The sequence below is a fragment of the Vanacampus margaritifer genome, chromosome 1 (genome assembly GCF_051991255.1).
Source record: "Vanacampus margaritifer isolate UIUO_Vmar chromosome 1, RoL_Vmar_1.0, whole genome shotgun sequence".
Lineage (NCBI taxonomy): Eukaryota > Metazoa > Chordata > Actinopteri > Syngnathiformes > Syngnathidae > Vanacampus > Vanacampus margaritifer.
Genome location: NC_135432.1, coordinates 30,382,833 through 30,404,534, shown reverse-complemented (window position 1 = coordinate 30,404,534; position 21,702 = coordinate 30,382,833). Strand labels below are relative to the sequence as shown.

At 41.7% G+C, this 21,702-nt stretch overlaps 1 protein-coding gene and 2 long non-coding RNA genes across 6 annotated transcripts in view; 1 reads left to right on the top strand and 2 right to left on the bottom strand.

The window, feature by feature from the left end:
- Positions 1-908: 908 nt before the first annotated feature.
- Positions 909-7,439, bottom strand: LOC144060893 (uncharacterized). 2 transcript variants are annotated; one of them, XR_013296035.1, is made up of 4 exons: positions 7,367-7,439; positions 5,552-5,666; positions 5,426-5,490; positions 909-1,654 (listed from the first exon to the last, which is right to left on the bottom strand). It is a non-coding gene; the product is annotated as an uncharacterized LOC144060893 (long non-coding RNA). The 2 variants fall into 2 exon arrangements; XR_013296033.1 differs by lacking the exon at positions 7,367-7,439 and having other exon boundaries at positions 5,552-5,815.
- Positions 7,440-12,657: 5,218 nt separating this feature from the next.
- The window catches only part of LOC144036497 (uncharacterized), a 20,376-nt gene continuing 11,331 nt past the window's right edge, over positions 12,658-21,702 (bottom strand). For both annotated transcript variants that reach the window (XM_077547201.1, XM_077547194.1), the window contains 7 exons: positions 18,906-18,977; positions 18,526-18,776; positions 18,375-18,452; positions 15,687-15,795; positions 15,540-15,589; positions 15,204-15,365; positions 12,658-13,940 (listed from right to left, as the gene is read on the bottom strand). In XM_077547201.1, the coding sequence (XP_077403327.1) occupies positions 13,752-13,940; positions 15,204-15,365; positions 15,540-15,589; positions 15,687-15,795; positions 18,375-18,452; positions 18,526-18,776; positions 18,906-18,977 (911 nt within the window). In that variant the 3' untranslated portion in view covers positions 12,658-13,751. The remainder of the gene's footprint in view (positions 13,941-15,203; positions 15,366-15,539; positions 15,590-15,686; positions 15,796-18,374; positions 18,453-18,525; positions 18,777-18,905; positions 18,978-21,702) is intronic.
- The window catches only part of LOC144036509 (uncharacterized), a 23,120-nt gene continuing 14,749 nt past the window's right edge, over positions 13,332-21,702 (top strand). For both annotated transcript variants that reach the window (XR_013288662.1, XR_013288663.1), the window contains exons 1-3: positions 13,332-13,464; positions 15,227-15,379; positions 19,398-19,495. This is a non-coding gene — a long non-coding RNA (uncharacterized LOC144036509). The remainder of the gene's footprint in view (positions 13,465-15,226; positions 15,380-19,397; positions 19,496-21,702) is intronic.

Sequence of the window (21,702 nt, the reverse complement as noted above, 5' to 3'; positions counted from 1 at the left end):
CTGGCTCCAGTAACTGCTGTGTGCCGTTTACATGATTGTTTAGCTTCTGTGTGGTACACAAGTGTGGAGACACTTTACAAGGTGAATCAAACACTAAACAGCAAGCACAGCTTTGGTCACTGTCGACACAATAAGAATCATAATGTAACGTCACATAAATAGGAATGGACATCTTTGAATGACTTAAACGGGGGGAAATATATCGGTAGAACTAAGCGTGACAAATACCGAGTGAAATATGTTTCAAATGAAGATTATGTCTATCTAAAGTGTCCTAAACGCTGTTGGTTAATAAAAAAATAAAAACTACAGTGTGTTACTAAAGTTAGAGATAATTGCGAACACGCTACTGTTATCGGAAACTATATACATAGCGCCACCTTATGGCAGTAATGCCAACTGCTCAATTTATGTGGTCACTCAAGTTTCAACTAGATTTCAGACATCACATGCAAATGTAATCATTAAAGTTTACACTTTAAAGTTTATAGGAGTTGCAGACATTTTTGTTAAATAAACATTAAAACATTCAGTTTTCAATGAAGCACGTCACCTACTGAAGAGTGGGCGGAGTCAAACTTGGGCACTTCGAGTAATGTTGACATTTCCATGGGTTCATTCAAGGTGAGATGAGATCTGTCCTTCACTGTAACCGATTTCAAATGGTGCTAGAAACACAAGCAGACTCTGAGCACCAAAAGAAACCGGTCAACCTTGGAAAAAGGACTCACATCACCGGTCACTTGTTGCTGATGCAGTGGAACTTTTCCCAGCACAGCTCTCACTGGCAGGTGACTCTTACCTCCCGCCCTAAGAACACTGATTTCAAATGGTGCTAGATGGATGACAATACTCTAAGCCACCATCTGAAGCCAGCTTCCAAGGGGGGCATTTCTGACGGAGAACATCCTAGCATGAGAACAGCCGGGACTATTTAGAATCTTGGAAATTTACAACAATAAAACAATTATGAAAACAGGCAACGTTTTTGATGATAGCAGAATAGCGATGTCTTCATCAGATGACAGCCCGGACTTCCTTGATGGGACTTAATGACAAACACAAAACATTCAGTATACTCTAGTTTGTCAATAATTTGAAGCATGGGCACATGTAGATTCTGGATATGATCAAAATTTGGGCCTCTACACTGTATAAAAAGGGAGCAATATTTACTTGGTCCCTTTCGTGTTGCTAAATAATCACAATATTAGAAACAGCTCTTCAGTATGACACAGTGCAAGTTGTCACACCATTGCAAAATACAACTGTAATAAACATGTGTTAAGATTAATATCATAGCAAAATGTTTCTAACATCGCTCATTAGATTGCGCAGGTAGAGTAGACTTCATTTTGTGGCTCCTAAGTGTATCAAAATATAAGACATTCTGACCCATTATTCACCAGGGCACGGGTAGTTGCGAGATGGCATGGAGAACTGCTGAGCAGACACCAGAACGCCTCCCACTCGTGTAACACGCCCACACCTTGCGTTCTGATACTCAATCCAAAGTGAAGAGGCCCAAAAAACAGGAAACAACAGAAGACGCCACCGTGCATCTTCACAACCGGTCTCGTCGGATGCAGACGCCGTCTCGCGTCTCCGCTACTCCGCAGACTGTCCAAGATGAACGAGCGAAGCTTTCCAGTCTCTGTGATCACAAGGAAGTACAAATCAATGGCTGGCAACGGGAGCCATGACGCACATACACCAGCACAGTGAGAGAGGGCGGGGCCGGCCGGCCCAGGTAGCGTCAGCGTACTGACTGGCTGCCAAGTGCAAATCAACTCACCTCTTTCTAAAAGGACCACTGACAATACGTCCAGAAAACACCCATCCACAAACAGTCTGCCACAAATAGTATAATAGAATCACATTCAAACAAAGGAAGTGAAGTGACTCACTCCAAAACATCAGATGCTTATTTTCACAGTAAGATGAAAGACAAAAAAATGACGTATCACGCATCAAATGGAACAGACTAAGCCTTTCTTGTTGGGTTTGAGTTGTTTGCGAGGTCATGTACAGTGTATGTGTTTTGTTTACACAACTGCCACACAGATTAGAATGTACGTAAGGTATCCATCCGGCTGCTTCGCCTGGCTGACTGTGCACGACTATCACGCTCCCTTCTGCCCGCTTGACGTGTGTGTGTCACTAGATCTGTTGTGTAACGCTTATAAAACATTTAAAGAGACAGCAGGCCTTTGAGGAGCAGCCAATCAAAACAAAGGCAGAAACCTATGAACAAGTGTACACATATCTATTCCTATAAGCAGGTTAAAGTTCATTGTAACTACAACGTATTCCAAACATTAAAAGATGCAACTAGTCTTTATCATAAGTCTTTGAATGCCACCATTCGAGCGCTAAAAAGCACCTGCTGACTCGTGTCAGGCTGGCCCCATTAAGTTACCCCAATGTTCCTGCGGTGAAAACGGCGTGCCTATGGTTCTGGATCGGGCCACATATGTCATACGTGTTATTTTTGTTTTACTTTTTAGGAGAAGCAAACAGTACTTCCTGCTTGTCATTGTATCACGTATCGGTTGCATAAGCAATTCGTAAGTGAGAGTATTCCAAAATGAGGATTAAGGAATGGATGAAGGAGCCTGGCTAGATTTAGATACTAGTCTAAACATGACATTTGGATTAATATTGCATTGTTGGAGTATGAATAAGCAGCAAAATCCCGTTTTTACTCATGACAGGGGGTGGCCATTTTGCCACTTGCTGTCGACTGAAAATGACATCACAGTGCCTATGTAAGGGCTCAGGTAACGACCAATCACAGCTCACCTGTTTCCTGACTTTGGTCATGTGACGTTCGCAAGATGAGCTGTGATTGGTCGTTACTTGAGCGCTGAACTGCAATGTCATTTTTAATCGGCCACAAATGTCAAAATGGCCGCCCTATGAGATGGATAAAATGGATGGATTTCGCTGATGAATTCATATTCCACAAAAACAATAATCAGAATATTACGTTTTGACTAGTGGAGCTGCATAGAACACACTGTTGTAAAGAAAATGTTTGGATTGCTTCCTATTTAAAGAGTAGAAGAACATAAGTGTAATTGACACATAAAACAAGAATGGAAAAGATATGTAAGTCCATATATGTCAAAATATACCATACTGTGCCAAAACCCAATCATTTAGCGTTGTAAAACTTAAAATAAAAACAATGTTTGCAAAACTTGTAGAGGGATTTAAATTTTGCTAAGAAAATGAATGAAGGTGCGGATCGCGGCACGCAAACCAATCAACCCCACAAGAATCACATTGGCACCCCTCCTCCATTAACCAGGAAGTAGCCTGCAAGCTAACAAACAGATGGACATACAAACCCAAATACAAAACGGTCTGAATTTTTCCCCACTGACTTTAACCTTGGTGGAGGTATAAACGAGCTTCTCGAGCTCATTCAAGTCAGGAATGAAATAAAGCGTACAAGGCCAGAGATGCAGTCTTTGACCCGAAACACTAACAGCATCTTTAAAATGTGGACTATAAATAAAGACAATAACGACTTCTCGATCTTTCTTTTGAAGAAATGATTCTGAACCAATCAGCGTCTGAATACCAACAGCCAACCAACTGCGCTGTGCAGACACCTTGGAAAGCCAGCATGGCGACTCCTAGCCAATCAGAGCGAGCACCGTTTGGCACCAGGGCATGTGATGCAGCAACTTAAAGTCAACGTGAGTGAAGTCAAAGCCGAGTTACCAAGAGTAAACAGCGTCCCTCGCATTCTCTCTTTATCTCCTGTGCTGTCTCTCTCTCCCTCATCCTGAGCTGTGACATTTAGCCCCTCCCACTGCTCCTTCTCTCCATGACACAGAGCGAGCGAGAGAGGGAGAGAGGAAGTGGGAGAGATCCAAACGAGGTGACGAGAAGTCCAGCCCCGAACGGACTGCGTCACCAGCGCTGCCTCGTCTAACTACGCAGGAGCGAATGCGTCTCGGGAAGGATTTGAATCCCAGCACGCCTGTGGGGTGAAAACAAGTCACATGACCGCAGACGCACCACGCTTGGCTCCCTCTGCCTCACCACCAACTTTCTTCCCCCTCGTGAGACACGCCCACGCGACGAAAGCGTGAACAAATATGGCTTTGCGAGAGGCCGTACGATCATACGTGACTGTATTCGCCCTCCACATGACGCGGCGCAAAAAAAGCGATGCAGTTCTTGACCCAACATCCCCGACCGTGCTTGGCCATCATTTAAGAAGCTTCCAGAAGAGTGCGCTGCTAACCCTTGGCTGGGTCGGCCTGCTTTCTGCTGGAACCGCACCTCAGCATCCTATCAAAACAATTGTGGTACATCTCAGCATCCATGTTGAAACTTATTTGGCCGGCTAGCTGGAGCGACACAGCACGCACAAACACACACATGCAGGCACATTTAGTAGCTAGTGACAGGAAGAACTACCAATGAGGAAGAAGACAAGGAAGCCTCGGCTGTCCGAAACCACAACGTCCACTTCAGGTGGGAAACTCCATGACTGTGGGCTCCTGTTATCACAGCTTTTTGTTTTGTCCGGACATGAAAAAGTGACGTAGCAACTAAAACCCGAAAAAAATAAAAAAATCTCTCTCCTGTGTCTGACTCGCTTGCCCGCCCTCCCTCACAGCATCTCGCTCTCTTTATTTTCATCTGCCAGCAACAGCCCGACTGCGATTAGCCTGCCACTTTCAGCACAAATACACACAAAGTGATCAGATGCCTGCGCGCGTGCTCGCACAGCCTCGCGCACGATCGCGCTGTTCCTCTTCCTGAGTGTGACGCAGCATTTAATTCTCAGTGCTTCTGTATCTCTGTTAGCCTCTCCATCACGCTGAGACACAATCGTTAGCAGAGCACCAGCACAAGGCCTTTAAAGGGACCAAAACACCACATTTACCATGACTTTGCTCCCCGTAGGATTGTCTCTCTCTCCCTGTCTTTGCAAGAGACACAATCTGACTCTTCACTCTCAAGTAAGGCCGAGCCTCTTCCACCACCTGACAGCACTCTGCTTTTAAAGGGACATCGCCGGTTTGGAGAAGAACGGTTGATGTGGCCCTTTAAATGTGGGATGCTGCTAATCTGTCACACGAGTGGGAATGCTAACAATATGTTTCCCATGTGACGCTTATCTAACATAGTACTACAGTTATTAAAAGCCTGAAGGATTTAATAATTGACAGAAAAATATTTGAATCAGAGCTTGTGGCTTACATTTCATAGTATTCATCTGACCTTTTCAGAAAACAAAAGCAAGTTTCACTTGGCTTTATCGGTACATTGCTTGATATCCTTTGATCTTATGTTAAATATAAGTTTTGAAGCGTTATGACGAGGGAGGGGAGTTTCAAAAGCCGGATTGTGCTTTTTTTAAACCAAGGCTGAATGCCTTCATCAACCATGTTGCATTTACCTCTGATAGAGCCTGTGACGTCCGTTTTCCCACAGCAACCAAAGGGAACTGCCAAAGGTCAAAACCTACATAACAAAATACGAACAATCATCAATTTATACTTAAAATGATATTCGTCAAACTTACATATTCTTGTGTGATATTCTTCCTCTATTCTGTGAACGCAGCATTAGCCTTAACTGCGTCATCTACGATGCTGCTTCCCAAAGCTTAATTACCCTCTTGGAAAGATGCCCAGTCACTTCACAGATACGCACAAAGAAAGAAAAGAGGATTTTGTAAAGGTAAACAAACAAACAAACAAACATACATACATACATGCCTGTTTACCTGATCCTGGGTTAAGCTTAAACCTGGTATCATCTGTTGTCATCAGCTCATGTTCCAAATATGCACACTGTCAATGAAAACAAGTATAGCAGCCCCCCCATACACCTCCACGCACCCCCGCCCCTCCACAGATTCCAGAGGAAAACCCGTTATTATTCCAAGACATGTCAAACAGTGTGCGGTGGATTTCAACACTTCCTCAGAGATCGGCAAACTGCGGCCTCAAAGTCTTGCATGGGCCAAAATGACCTTTATCCAGAAACAATGACAGGTTGTGACGCACATTAAAATTCTGGTGTTTTTACTTTAATGTCAACAATTACTGCATTAAAATGAAAAAAAGGCCAGGCTTGAAAATTGAGAGCATCTCATACAGTATGTCTTGCTGTTACCACAATGCACATTACCAAACCATCCATCCTTATGCTATTTAGCTTTAATAATAGCGTCTTTTGTTGTATTTTGACTGTGTCAAGTCGTCACTTTTGAGCGATGGCGTCACATACATGTCCAGATTAAATGTGGGTGTGCTCAAACAAATCAAACGATGTGATCCCCTTCATGCCGAATAGGGCTCAGTAAGAGATTTGAAGCAAACAACGCCGCTAAGTGTTCATTAAGCGAACTGCACCCAAGAAGCTTTGTTTACATCAGGAATAAAAAGTGCGTATGACATAGAAACCTCTGGATGGAAGGAGTTGATGCAGGGCCTGTGCAATGCAAAATTTGGACTTATCAACTACCAAAACCGTATCTGACCGGATAAATTAAAAGTTAAATAACAACTTAATTCAAGTAATTTGCTGAAGTATTTTTTTTTTTAAACGAGCATTATATACATTCGCCCAAATTAAGCCCATTCAATGGCAAATAACTTGGAATATCATTTGTGACATTTCCTATGTCTTTGTTAGATAAAACGACAAGACACCAGGACGCAGGTGCGATTGAATCGATTTAACGTCATCATTTGGTAACTTTTGTATGGAATAAAGTCAGGTAAAAAAGTATTTATACAGTATAGCCCTTAATCACGAACGAGTCTCAAAGAGTCCACAATTGACAAATAATATGTATTTTTATTTATTTATCTTTATTCCAAACATATATCCAAAGTAAATATGGAGATAAGCAAAGTCAAGCATCATGAGTTCAAATCATTACGCAGTGCAGCGCTTCACCAACATCTCATTCGTGAAGTGAATAGAAGTGCGCAACATCCTCTCGCAGCAAGCATCCATCCAGCACCTCGTCCTCTCAACCTGTAACATTCATCTGCTCAGACACGTTCTGAAACAAACTGCTGAGCGCCAATATTTGGGCCTTGTTTTCCGGGTAAGGCAAGGAAAAACACGTTGGTAACTACGCACTTCGAAATAGCTAGGCCATGCGTAATTTGGGTTGTTGCTTTCATAACACAGGGCCAATCTAAATCAATCAGAAGTGAACGTACAATGACGTCATTTTAATATAATGTACTGTACAATATCGTCAAACCACATTTTTACATTTGCTTCCTGCGCGCCAAACAAGTTCCCATGTTCCCATTTGGGTTTTGTAATTATGCCCCTGAATGTAAACAACTTCCTCATTTAAAAGGAGGCCACTTACCAAGAGCGCATCTTTCGCAACGGCGTCTCAAGAGTTACGACACTGCTTCCAGAACCTCCCATCTAGCTCCGGGTTGCCATTGAGGCGACTGTGGTTTAACAAAAAACTGTACGCAACGACATTTTCACGGCAACACTAACAGGCCACGCCCATGGGAACACACCTCCGCTTTCTGATTGGATATTACACCGAAATGCGTTGCAGGTGTCACGTGCTTTTGACGTAACTGTTTACAAACAGGCAAAGAGCGGGCTGGATTTCACAAAGATGAGAAAGGCGGTGTATATGATTCACTCCCACAAACTTCCGCTTTCGCTAAAAGCTTCGTTTCTGCTTCTTTATTTGGGTCAAAAAGAGAACAACGTTACGTGCATACATACGTAATGCTCTCTAAAGTTCACAAAAGAAGAATAAGAAGGAAGCCAACAATTTTACTTATTTTCTCTCACTTAATAACATTTTGGGACGTTTTATTTAACCCCACAGACGTCATTCTGTAATTACGTTTATGGCGTGGTGTTAGTTTTTCTCACATGCAGGCTGTATTTGTCTAATCGTAAAACCTGATCGGAACCAGATGATTTTATGCTTGTATTTTCACGTGACGGCGTCAAATCTAATTTAATTTATTACATACATGAATTGGCCTTTCGCTCGACGATTCGTGAACAGCAGAGGGCGTCCTGACCTCACATTTAAGGTTCACGTTCTTTCACGAGCCTTTCTCTCGTTGATAAATGTGAATTGTGTTTATCTAATCAATCGATCAATTTTCGTGACTGCTTGACCTAGGGGCTGTCCCAACTGATTTTTAGCCCGAGTCAGGGTACAACCCTGGACTTGTCATCAACCAAGCAACCACAGGGGAAACAAACAACCATTCACACCTATGCACAATTTTGAGTCTTCAATTAACCTAACATTTTTGCAGGGGTGATGGTGTCATAGATTATATACCCATAGAGCACAACATATTCAAAGGACATTCATCAATAACTTATTTTGTCAAAAGATGTGATGACTGGTGGTTCACACACTACAGCACATACCACTCAGCAACCACTCTGCCAACTCTGGTACTGTATGTTTAGAATGTTGCTGTAATTTTTCGCTGCATATTTGCTGCGTGACTATCCAATTGTGTGCTCTGCATAAACCAAATTTTGTAAAAAATCATTGGTGTGATTCCAGCTGAATGACGTCCAGGGTGTGCTCTGTATTGGACAGCTCGGGGTACTTGGAAAAAGACACAATGCCTTCCAGATTGTTTCCCCCTGCAGATGTTTGGAAATGCACAATGGCAGCATGCAGCAATGTGCAGGAAACAGATGTAATATCAGCCACAGTTTCTGTTGTTTTTCAGTATTTTGGTGTCCATGGATACAAAGTATTAGTTGTAAGATTTTGGATTGTTAATCAGTTTGGTATTCTTGAGAAATTTCCTCATGATCATATAAATTCCAGAAAAAGACAACAGAATGATTACTCCCGAAACGACGAGCCTGGATAGGCTGCACATGCCTATTGTACTTTATCACAATTAATCAATCATAAAAGGATAGAGTAACAATTAAGGAAAAAGTGGGTTGCCACAGAAAGATGACATAGGCAAAAATACATTTTGGGGACAAATGACACCAAGCTTTCATCTTTCGGTACATAATAAATTATAATGGAGTTAAGTATTGTAAAACACAATACATGCATACTTTTATACATTTATATGGCTTGACGGTGGCCAACTGTCTGATTTATAATTTAATTGGTGTAACATAAATCAGTAGTTGTAAATAATTGAATTCATTCAATTATTTTTAATTTATGTTTCGAGATGAGCAATTTATAAAGACAATTAATGCATCCTTTAACAATGAGAAATAGCAGAAATCACCATTCAGATTGAAGGGGGAAAACACAGACTGTGATCACTGTGTGACTATGTGATCACATTTTCCTCAACAACAGGAAATGTTGGAAGAAACACAGGACAGCAAATGGTTTTCATTTAATATTTTAAATAATTTATCCCTAAGTCTCAATATGACATTCATATAGCCTTTGCATGAACTGGAAGAAGCTCAGAGGCTCACAAAGGCGACCGCGCCTTTTTACCTCGGGGTCCTGCTTCAACATTATATTTATTCCCCCAATGTTATCTTTACGCAGATGAGTTAAGAAGGGGCCTTCTTTGGCATACAGAGACAAAATATGACGTACGTATTTGGCAGCTGCTGCTAACGCCGAGGGGAGGGACAGGACACAAAAAAGAACCAGCTGAGTTTTGTTGATAATCAGAGATTCCAATCCACATGTGTTACCCCTGATTGGACCAAGGAGTGCAGAGGTGGAGAAAGTGAGGAGGGTGGAGGCTGAAGGGTGGACCGAGCTATGGGACCATTGTGACGTTGATGAAAAATTGTAAGAGAGAATAGATTTGGTTGTTTTGGTGTTGTTTTTTTGTCAAAGTTAACCAACTTTGTTTCATTAAATGCACAAAAACTGCTTACAAAAAGTTACATCCATCCATCTGTTTTCTTAACCGCTTTTCCTCGCAAGGGTCGCGGGGGGCGCTGGAGCCTATCCCTACGGCTTTTCTTTGCGCCATTTGTTATCACATTAATTATGGAACAAAAATATTACCTTCTTACTCCTGAAAATGACTAAATGAGCCAAATATCTCTTTAAAGCAAATTATTATGTGAGTAAATGTGCACATTATCCAGAAGATGAAAAGCTTCTTGCTAAATTAAGTGCAGGAGACCCTATTGAACCAGGAGACAAAATACAAGCGCATCATGCCTTACAAACCTGTACGTGCAAGGACCTCACAGGATCAAGACGCATCAGATGACCAGATATGCTTATAAGTTTACATACCATAGGATAACAAGGAGTCAAGAATAAAAACAGCATCTCATAGTAGATCAGAAAATGCATCATTGGTGCTAGTTGCTAAGGGAAATGCTTTGCATAGCAATGGTTGCTATGCAAAACTGAATTCTGGAAGGCTCCTGCTCTGAAATTGTAAAATAGGCCATTGTAAACTATTGTGGAAAATGTTATGCTTGAGTCACCTTGTGAGCAATTCTTGTGTAATTTAGTACCGTTTGCCTAGACTACTTGTACCGAGCCCGCTGATTTTCATCGATCCGTACACTTTTTGTACGAACCAATCACAAAGCGGTATTTTGTTTGGGGGCGGGATATGCAGCTGCAACGAAACCAGGAAGCGCAGACGCCGTTGGAAGCACACAAACCTAATATGAACGAATGGACACTGCAATTCATTCTGTTCTCGCAGGCATTACGCAACTGGAATGTAGAACAGCGAGAGGTGCTTCGTGCATTTTTAGCTGATAAAGATATTTGTGCTTTTTTTTTTCTAGAACGAGAACGATGACACGTTTTCATCTGTTGCCGTGATTGGGCAAAGCAAAAGTTAGGTAGCTGTGCACAAGATGCTGCATCGTCCAATCAGATCGAAGTATTGTACACAATGTCCCGCCTTTGCTGAGCAACTCATTGTCCCAGATTGTGGAGAACTCCTTTGAGTGAATCACACTATCAATATCAATCTGGCTATTGCCAGATTAAAACTTTTTTTTTTTAGAATGAAATGCACATAAAATGCACTATTACCTTTGCAGGTACACTTAATTTGACCTTCTCCGAACTTTTAAATGGACACCTTGAACTATTCAATGTTTTAGTATTTTTGCACAATTTCCTGTTCTCGAACAAGGCGGTGAACAGAAAATCCATCCACCATCCATCCTTGGTCAGAGTCACATTTGACTACCAAAAAGGCCAATAAGAGGACTGCACTCCCGCCCTGTTGATCTTAAAAATCTATCCTAGCCAAGATAATTGAGGTATCAGCACTGGGCTACTTACTCAACATTAAATGTGTCATTTTATTGTCACGTCTGTCATATTGTGTTGAGCAACCGGGACAGAGGCGTGTGTGTGTGCGCGTGTGTGTAGCACTTTCCTACAAAATTTCCTGGTCTTGTACTCCTCTGGTGGCATCGTGGATGCACAAAAGCTAAACATCAACCAAAACGCACTTAAAATAATTAATCCTTTAGATGCTCTACTAAGTTGAAGAGTCACGACATTTGTCATGTCACACATGAGCATTGCTCCACTGCTTTATAGGAAAATATTTCACTTCCATTGGACTGTCGCAATGGCAACAAAGAAATGTATCCCAAAATGTGGGTCGGCTTGGCCAGACTCAATTAGGTCATGTCATAAATATGAGTATGTTGAGCCAGTGGAATGAGACACAAGCGCTGACATGGGTGGAGTCGGGCCGCTTAAGACGACCTCATCTTGCACAGCTCAAGGTCGCATGTGATCGTACTGCACATTCGGTCGTGTTCAATGGGGATTTACACCTTTCAAATTGGACCCTTGTGGCGTCTAATCTGCTGTAAAGCGGAGATGTATATATTCATGCGAACGTGCTACACTTCTTCTTGTTCTGGTGGTGCAGCCCTGGCATGAGCTGGGAGGGTGTTGAAGTTGGCTGACTTCAGTGTGAAATAAAATAGTCAGACACCCAAACTAAAGAAAGGGGTGTGAGTGTGTGGTCTTGTTTTTGTTAGATAGTGGAGCCAACATTCTGGGATTTCACAGAGTTGTGGGGCCCACCCTGTCCATGTGGGGCCATTTTGCTGGGCCCCACAAGTTTAGACCTCTTTTTGAGGGTCAAGACTTGGTTTTAGAGTTTAGGTTTGAATTGGGTTATGGTTGAGGTTAGGGTAAGGAATGGGGGTAGGCAATCATTTTTGATAGTTGGGGTTAGGGGCTAGGAAATGCATTATGTCAATGAGATAGCCCCACAAAGATAGTAAAACAAACCTCTGTGTGTGTGATAGTGGGTGTGTGTGTATTGTGGAGAAAACACAGCTGGTGGAGTGTGTCACTGCTCCGCCCAAACAAATCAGTGTGAAGTGATGTCATCACTTATACAGGCCTGCTGGTAACCCTATAGGCTTCGGGACTTTACATACCAAGCATGTTCGAGAACTGATGTATGAGCCTTTGTTGCATGTCCATGGCTCAGTGGTTTTTACACACATTCTTAGTGGCCAATGTGCCTTGGTGAAGTTTTTTTTGGGGCTATTTGACAGCAAGATTTTTTTTCAAATCATCAATGGATTAGTGGATGTTTCAGGCAGTTTTAGTCAAATCTCAATAATGTTCACTTGACCCGTGGTCGTTTAAGATGAACCTTCAATTAACAGAGCGCCTATGCACAAAGAACAAGAAGAAAAACAAGCACATCATTAAAAAAAACAAAAACATTTATTTGATTCTCTGAACTTAACTCCAATTTAAAATGTCTGCTTGTAAAACAAAACAGGCAGAGTGGAATGTGAGTAATAACACGATACAAAATTAAATCAGGTCAAATTGGGTTCCAGTTGGACATTTAAACAGTAGTTTCATTCTATGTCGAATCTCTTGCAACTAAAATGTAAGGAAAAAAAGTCACACACTTGCACCATGTACTTTGCCTGCTTTGTTAAATGTGCCACAGTGTTCACGTTGTCAAACAGCTTTCAAATGAAAACTCTGGCACGTCGAAGCAAAATAACACACTTGCTAACAGCATAAAAACAACACAACAATTGCATCACACCGATCATAAGAATACTGATATAAAATAGCATACACAGTACAGTATAATGAGTAGAAAATAGCACGGACGAGTAGCCTTGCCAAGTTAGATGTCAGTCAGTCCATCTTGTGAATTTCAGCCGGCCTCTGAAGGCACGTTGGCCTCAAGAAAATGAAGAGGTTCAACTTCAGCAGAACAAAACCTTTTGTTGATGTTAGAGTGAGGGGGAAAAAAAGACCACATGAAGTCATGCATACATACAGTTAGCAGAAAAAGTCTGCAGGGATCAGGATGATACACACACACTTTCACACATCTACATGCTCCATAATTCAAGGGGACGATGCTTCATCATTGACTGAAGCACATGTGCGTCATACGTTCTAGTGGAGGGTGGAGCGCCGAACTTGATGGCTGATGGGTGTCGACGGTACGAAGCTGCTGCGGTCCTCACGGGACCCGCTCGCCGGTGAGTCATGCTAAGAAACATTTTTGTCCCACCCAAAAGCGCTCATCTCCCATCTCTAGCTCGAGTGCCGTCAACAAGTCAGGAATTGAGCCGTCGTTAACGTCCGCGGTCGCCACCTTCATCATGATCCGACTCGTTTTCCTGATGCTTGTTGCCCGACCATGCCAAAGACGGGAATAGAGGAGGCCGAAGCCGTGTTGATGTCCCTGATGACGACGTAGTTGGTTCTGAGGTGGCTTTGTATGAATTTGCGTGTGGATGTGTGCGTGTGTGCGTTTAGAGGGGCTTCACAGCTCGGTGTCGGCAGTCTTGGCGGCGGAGTGGCCGTTGGTGGGTGGGGGCTCGGTCTTGGCAGCTTCGGGAGACTCCCCGTTCACATTGGGTTTCTCTTGATTTTCTGTCGGGGGGTTGAGTGGAGCCACGGACACCAACGTGTTCCCTTGGTTCTCCTGATCCACTGGATACGCCTCCTCTGCCTGCAAGTAGAACATAAACATGTCCAAAACATCTAACTGGTGGTTTACAAATTCACATCGCAGATTGCAATGTGGACAAAAACGGAATTTACAGCTCATGTTCACGTGAAGCACAAAGGTTGCTTGTGTGGCTGCAAGTCCGCAAAAAATGATCAGCAAATCATACTGTAAGTCACACATTCAGTTTCTTATTGGTTGTTTTTCCACACGTGTCCTTGTGTATCTAATTAGTTGCACAAGACTCATTGGGCCATTTTCAGCAGTCAAAAGTGAATATTTTGTACAGAATTAATTCGATTACTTAATCATTTTTTTAAATCTACAATTTATACTTTTAAAACACATTTTCCACTTGCTGCCGAATGAAGATGACATCACCTGTGCTGAGGAAATAAGTAACGACCAATCACCGCTCACCTTTTTCCTGGGTTTGGTCAGTACTTTTGTTAACAAGAGTATGAAAACCTAGATTTTTTTAATTGTACATTTAGAACAGATATACAATTTGTGATTAATGGTGAGTTAACTAGTGAAGTCATGCGATTGATTACAATTAAAAAATTTAATCGCCTGACGACCCTAATTTTTAATCTTTTTTTTTTCTAATCGCATCAGGCGATTATTTTTTTTATTGTAATTAATTGCATGACTTCAATAGTTAACTCACAATTAATCACAAATTTTAAATCTGTTCTAAATGTACAATAACATTTTCCCCTAGGTTTTCATACTCCTGTTAACAAAAGTGGAAAAAAAATGTAACTAATAGAAATGGTAAAAATGAATTTTTGACATCTATAGCCGTCAATGGCAGTGAATGAGTTAATTATAGATAAAATATTATATTCTTACTGTTGAAAATGGCTCAATGGGTCAAGTATCCCTTTAACGTGTTACTGTTCAAACTGCATAATATTACAGTGGCTTACCAAAATCTACTTTAGCACACTTTTTAGTACACTCTAAAAACAGTTGGGTCAAAAGTAACCCAATTATGGATCAAAAATGGACCCACCCACTTTCTTGGTTGTTTTATACAAAATGACCTCATTTTTTTGACCCAAGTAAAGTACCTGACCAATATTTATGAGTTGTTTTACACTAAAAAAAACATTTCTTGACTCAAAGTTCGGTCTATTATTGACCCATAGTTGGGTTACTTTTGGCCCAACTGTTTTTAGAGTAAAATAAAACCTCTACCTTGTTTTCAATGCGGGGTATGAATCTGTGGTATGTCCAGAGGGAAAATGTCAAACTACTCACCAGCTTGACTCCCTTGCTTTCAGTTCGGCGTTGGCATCTGCAGTACCCGGCAACAATGGCGGCCGCAATCAGCAGACCGGTGACCAGAATCCCCACAAATACAGAGCGGCCTGATGAGGACGAAGACGAAGACAATGGCGCATCCAAATTTGTCAGTCCCAGCTGCGAACACAGAAGTAAATATTGCAGATGAGACCATTAAATAGCTTTGGCGTGTTGAATGAGAAACACAAGCAGGAAAGAAAATCTGTTGAAAATTGGCAAGCGTTAGATGGCCAAGAACTGCAACCTGAATGTTTTCCTGACTTTTTATGGTAAAGTATTTTGCACTCTTACCTTGTCTTTCAATTCTCCCTTGAGGGCTTCAACCAGAGTATTTGGTTTAGCTGCACATGGGGAGAAAAAGAGATTTGAGAAAACACTAACAATTACCAGCATTACAAAAATGAATGTTGTTCCGTCTCTGCTAACAAAAATACCCACCATCATTCCTGACCATTTGGACGTTATTTCCCTCCTGGTAGACTTTGATATGACAGTTTTCAGTGTAACACTGGATACTGCTCTCTTCAAGGATTTTTTTCGTGTCCTCCTGAAAATGCAGAAATAAAATTACAGATTCATTTCTGCCTAGGTCACCATTGGCTGCAGGTGATCACACGACATTGCTAGGCCTATCTGGTGCAGGGAATTTGGTGCGTTCAGTAGTCGACTTTTGACTCTTGTGATGGTACATCGTGTGATTTCTTTATTATTGTAATCCCTTCATACTATGTCGAACAAAAAAAGAAAGTGGTCGGACGAATATGTGTAATATGAATTCACATGTATAACAGAAGGTATGGTGTTCCACAGAGCTCAATTCTAGGGCCTCTGGAGTTTTCGTTATATTCACATACTAGTTTGAACAAATAATATCTTCGAAATATTCACATTTGCTGCTCAGGGTGTGGTTATGTGGCCAAAAGACAAATGTGATTTCCGGAATGTTCTCAGAGCGCGAAGGCTTTTGTGTGCGTCACAGAAGTAGACTGCAGCTGTATGGAAGACTTGCTGACTTCCCTCCGCCTAGTACTGAATGATGATATCACCTCATTGCGCAACGAAGACTTGGGATCACTCTTCATTTTCTATAATGCAATCCAGGCGTCTCTCTTTGTTCCCAAGAGACGCTTGTGTGCAAACCCCGACTCACGGCTAATTGGGACGGAGCCTGCAGCTGCACAATCCAGATTTTTTGAGGCGGGGCGGAGAAAAACTCGGGAGGACTGAATTTGCGATACACAATCACTCCCATGGAAGCCACGCTCTTCTCCATCTGTCTGTGTCACATGTGGCGCATCACATGTCTCCTGCACTCCGCTTGGCCTTGTGTGTCCTATACTGGACTCACGCTTGAGGAGGAATTTGAAGTTTAACAGGTTCCATGAGCCGCTCATGCTATGTTATCATATGGCTACAATTTATGGTTTAACAGGTCTAGAGCAATCATTTCCGGAGCAAAGTCATTCAGCCGTGTTTTTTTTTTGGACATGCTTCATGAACAAATCATTCTTTGGCAATTTAGTCCACGTTTAGCTTTAAAGCTGAGTGCAGCAGATGACTTCTTCAGATGGTCTTTTAGCCTTGTGAATGTTACAATGAAGACCCAAGTGGGGGTCAACTGTTCACATCGATGCACCAGGACACATCTGAACACTGAACAGTACTTTGCAGTGTCATGTGACTCGAATGAACTCAAAATGTCACATGAGATCCATACGTCATGTTACTTGAATTGGGACACCAAAACAAAAACGTTTTGCAAAATCCAAAGCGCTCTAGCCTATAAATCATAAAAAATTAACCACTTTTTAACCAGATTTACCCCAGGCTTCATATCACATGCCATGATCATTTCATTTGTTGGTGTGTAATTAGGTTGAGAGAATTTTTTCTTGTATCCATCTCGGGAGGCGGCCATTTTGCCACTTGCTGTCGACTGAAGATGACATTATTGTTGTTCAGGGCTCAGGCAACGACCAATCAGAGCTCACCTGTTTGTTTTTTTAAAGCTGAGCTGTGATTGGTTGTTACCTGAGCAACTGTGATGTCATTTTCACTCGACAGCAAGTGGCAAAATGGCCGCCTTCTGAGATGGATAAAAAGGGTTGGATTTTGCTGCTTAACTCATATTCCACTAACGCAATATTAACCAGAATACCATATTTAGACTAGTTGGGCTGCATAGAACATATTATTGTCAAGATTTTTTATTTTTTTATTTTATTTTATTGCTATACAGTATTATTATATTATATTGTATTACAGTGTTCCCTCACTATAAGGCAGTTCACTTTTTGCGGCCTCGCTGTTTTGCAGATTTTTTTTTTGGTGTGATTTTGCATGCATTTTTTTTTACAGTAATGTACCTGTTTTATCAAATTTATAAAGGTTTGAACTGGAGAATGGTTAAACAAGAGAGAAATGTGAGAAAATGTAAATGCCTCGATGAGAAAAGTGTATAAACAGTGTGGTGAGGGTTTTTAGAGCCTTAAAATATTTATTATAAATGTAAAACATAAAGCTAACTACTTCGCGGATTTCATTTATTGCGGGTATTTTTTGGAAACTAACCCCAGCGGAAAACGAGGGAACACTGTGTATTGTTTTGTATTTTTTGTATTGTATTGTATCGTATACTATAACTTGTCAGAGGCAAAGCAAAAAGGAGCCAAAGTGGTGCACTTTTGCCTTATGGACACCAGACCAAGACAGGAAATATTAGTCCTTTTTCTTCCACCAGAAACAGGCCAAAGTTTTACAATGCCTGAGGAATTTATAAGAGATGCTTTGCAAAGGCTTCCGTTTCATCTGAGTCGCTGTCCGAAGCGAAAAGAGATGCTGTAGATCAGGGGTGCCAAAGTTCGGTCCTCGAGAGCCCCTATCCAGCCATGTTTCTCTCCACAAACACACCTGATTCTTGATCAAGGTCGTTATCAGGCTTTTGCAAAGCTTGCTGATGAGGAGCTGGATTAGTTTGGTAAATGGAAGGTCTTTCTTTCAAGCATTAACAACCAGCTTTTTTCCATTTATATTTGAACACATCAACAGAGTGGAACCCTTCTAAAACTGATGGATTCCTGTTGCCTTTAAGTCATAGTGTGAAAGAGATGAGTGCCTTGTACCCACACAGTCAGTAGTAGCGACCAGAGCCTTGACAGTTTTACTTTCATCAATCTCCTCCTTCCCAACACACTGCACCACGGGCTGTGGAAACAGGAAGTGGCATGAGATATAATGCATGTCAAACATAAACACATCTTTTTAGAAATGTGTTCACCTTTGCTGTACTGATATCAAAGAAATCGGACGATTGCACGACGAGTGTGCCATCATCGGCGAGAGCACCGGGGCCAGTTGTGGTGCCCGAGGCTCCGCCTTCTTGGTTGTCAGCACTGGGAGAATTGTTCTCTGGGGGAGGCACATTTTCAGCGGGTACCGCAGATTCTCCTTCGGCCGCTGGAGGGACACCTGAATCTGGAACAACGGTGGTCTTTGGCTGGGCATCCGAGTCCTCTACAGTAAGAGTGACTGTGAGAACATGGATGAAGCTTATTAATGCAGGTTAATTGGTTATGTTACGGTACCATATGAAATGTGTTGTAACGAATAGTGTTGATAAAAACATGCTCATATGAATGATCTTTATTGCACACCTACCGCCACCGTTGCCTGCGGCCGGGTCAATTGCTGGTGCATCTGTTATGGGATCTTCTTGGCCCGTCACACCATCTGCAAATTTAGAGAGAGGACATCAGCTTTAAAGCTCGGTTCGCCTGACAAACTTGGGCACCAGAGGCACAATCTTGAAACAATGTTGCTGTCGTAAATACTGGATTCTTTAAACAGCTTGGCGTGGTAAACTAAAACTTAAGAGCCTAGTCTTAGTGTTCTCTAACTAATTAGAAGACACATATTGACTTGAATTGTCTCTGTACCTGTGCAAATAAGCAGCCAAAGGGTCACGGTCTTTGACTATCTGTTCCTCATCTGGACAATGTTTGAAATAAAGTTGGGAGGAGGGAGGTGTTTTTTGTTTTTTCTTCCGTCTTTGCCAAATCATTTTTAGATCATTACCGCCTCACACTGATGTCAAATAAAAATGTGCGTGGTTTCCATCTACATATTTTCAATACCCCTTATTCTGTTCAGGGTCACCTGGAAGCCAAGAATTGATCCCAGCTGGAATTAAACCCCGGCCTGATCACCTTCACTTGTAGGACTATCACACAGAGACATTTGGACCCCAGGTAATTGTTTTCAGCATGTTTATTCACAACACCGTCCACTGAATTGGAGCCAACCCCTCAATGTATGCTTCGTTCTTGGCACCAAATAAGACAACCAAATAATTCCTTCTTGGGAGGGTTAGTGAATGCTCACGCTTCATTTTCTTCATTTGACGGGGTCCTCCGAGTGGCCGTTCTTAACAGAAATTACACAATGTACTTTCTGCTCCACGTAAACAACAGTACTTTGCATGATGCAGACCAAACACACGATTCTCTCAACTGGTGACATGAAGCAGCAGATTTCCAGTCTGAGTTCCACGAAGTTCCCAGCCTGGTGTTCCCCTTCTTGATGTGGCATACCACACACCATAAGTAGAAGACAGGATGCAATATAGAATCATGATGGCGTGTGAAAGCTTCCATGCTGCATTTTTTCCCCTCTTGACAAAAAAAGAATAATAATAATGGAGTGATGGTACGTTTGTTATAGTACCAGTGTTTGACTCCTGCTGTCACACGAACCCAAATGGTGTGTGGCAGTGGGATAAATGTTCTAGGGTTCAGTGCAACAGGACTAAACAACGCTGGTGTGTGTGGGCCCTCAGACAGACACGTTGCTGTGGCACACTGAAGTTCCTCCTCAATACCTTTTCGTCTGAATGACCATTTCAAATACATAACTATAACAATGATTCATTAAAAGGATGTTATACCACCTTTTTTCAGACCAATACCAGTACTCAACTCTTGAGTAGTCACCGATACCAAGTATCGATACCACTAGTACTTTTGTTTGTTCGATCTCACTACTACATAATATTCTCCCCACAAAAATGACAGACAATTTTAAAGAAAGTATAAATCCCAATATAGCATTTTTCCCCCTGAAAATTGCATGAAATTAATGGCAATTTTCCATTCCTCTAATTTCTAATTTCGAGTTCCTGATTGTAAAACTGGTACTGGCCACCGACACGAGTACCGATACCTTAAAATAAGTAAATTAGGAAAGTAAATAAATAAGTAAATAAATACCTGGTATTGGTACTCGTCCATCCCTACTTTTATTACATAATATCTTAGCCCAAAAAAACAAAAACAAAACAATGACAGATCATTTGGAACAATTATATATCCCAATAAAGCATTTTTCCTTAAATAGTGTCAATTTTCTATTTTCGGCCGCCATCATGAGTACCGATACCTTGACATAAGGCTAGGTTACCTGGTACCGATACCCGGTATCAGTACATGCTCATTCCTCAATTAAAATAAATAAATAAAAGACACCCTTTCAAAATAAGATTTAAGAAGTACTGTGAACTGGTCCTAGAGCACCACTAGTCTTGCTGCTTTAAGGATCTCTTTCAGAGCATTACTGTAGCGTTGAATTAGGTATTCATTCCTATAATAGAGCAGATATTTGATGTTTACTCAAGTGTAAGCTGAGGTCACGTTAAAAAGTTGAATAAAAGCCTAAGAAATAGTATAGTAGCCTATGATAATAATATAATGGTGACTGTGGCTTTTGTAAGGTAACTAAGCAGCTTTAACTAAAGAGCCCAGGATACATCATTGTACAGCTTGTATGATATTCCCTAGATATATTTTTGGTCGGCCACATCAACCAAAAGGAAACCAAATTCATTGTATTCAACTAGGGTGCCCGGGTCTTTCTATTTATCATGTGGAACCAGCGCCGTCCTTACCCTCGCACATGGATGCAGAGTGGGAAACCTCACAGAAATTCCAGCAAAAACAAATACTGTCACTGGGAGGCTAGGGGGACACCCGCAGCATTTTGTGTCAAGCGAGGAGGCCAACATCCTCTCTGTGGGCATTGGCGGGGTTTTGAGTAGGGGAAGGGAAATCAGGGACATCAGTTGGCTCGTCAGAAAGCTGAGAAAACTGTGACTTCATGCACAAGGGGGAAGCGTCAGCAGCCTTAAGGATTTTTTATTTGACCTCCACCCAGACAATATAGAGACAACGCCCTGGCTTTCTTTTCTGTGCCACACCCGTGTTGCTTCCAGATGTCCAGAGAAGACCCATGAGGCAATCTTCAAATGTCTGCTTGTAAAAAACAAAAAACTCCCCAACTAAGTCAGGAATCAATTATATGTAACCATCAAGGTCACTTTGGTCAGCTTTTCATCTTGGGTCCTTCATGTATCAAATAACCAAAAAATGCAAAACAAGTGAAGCCTTCAGAGGCATCTCCATAT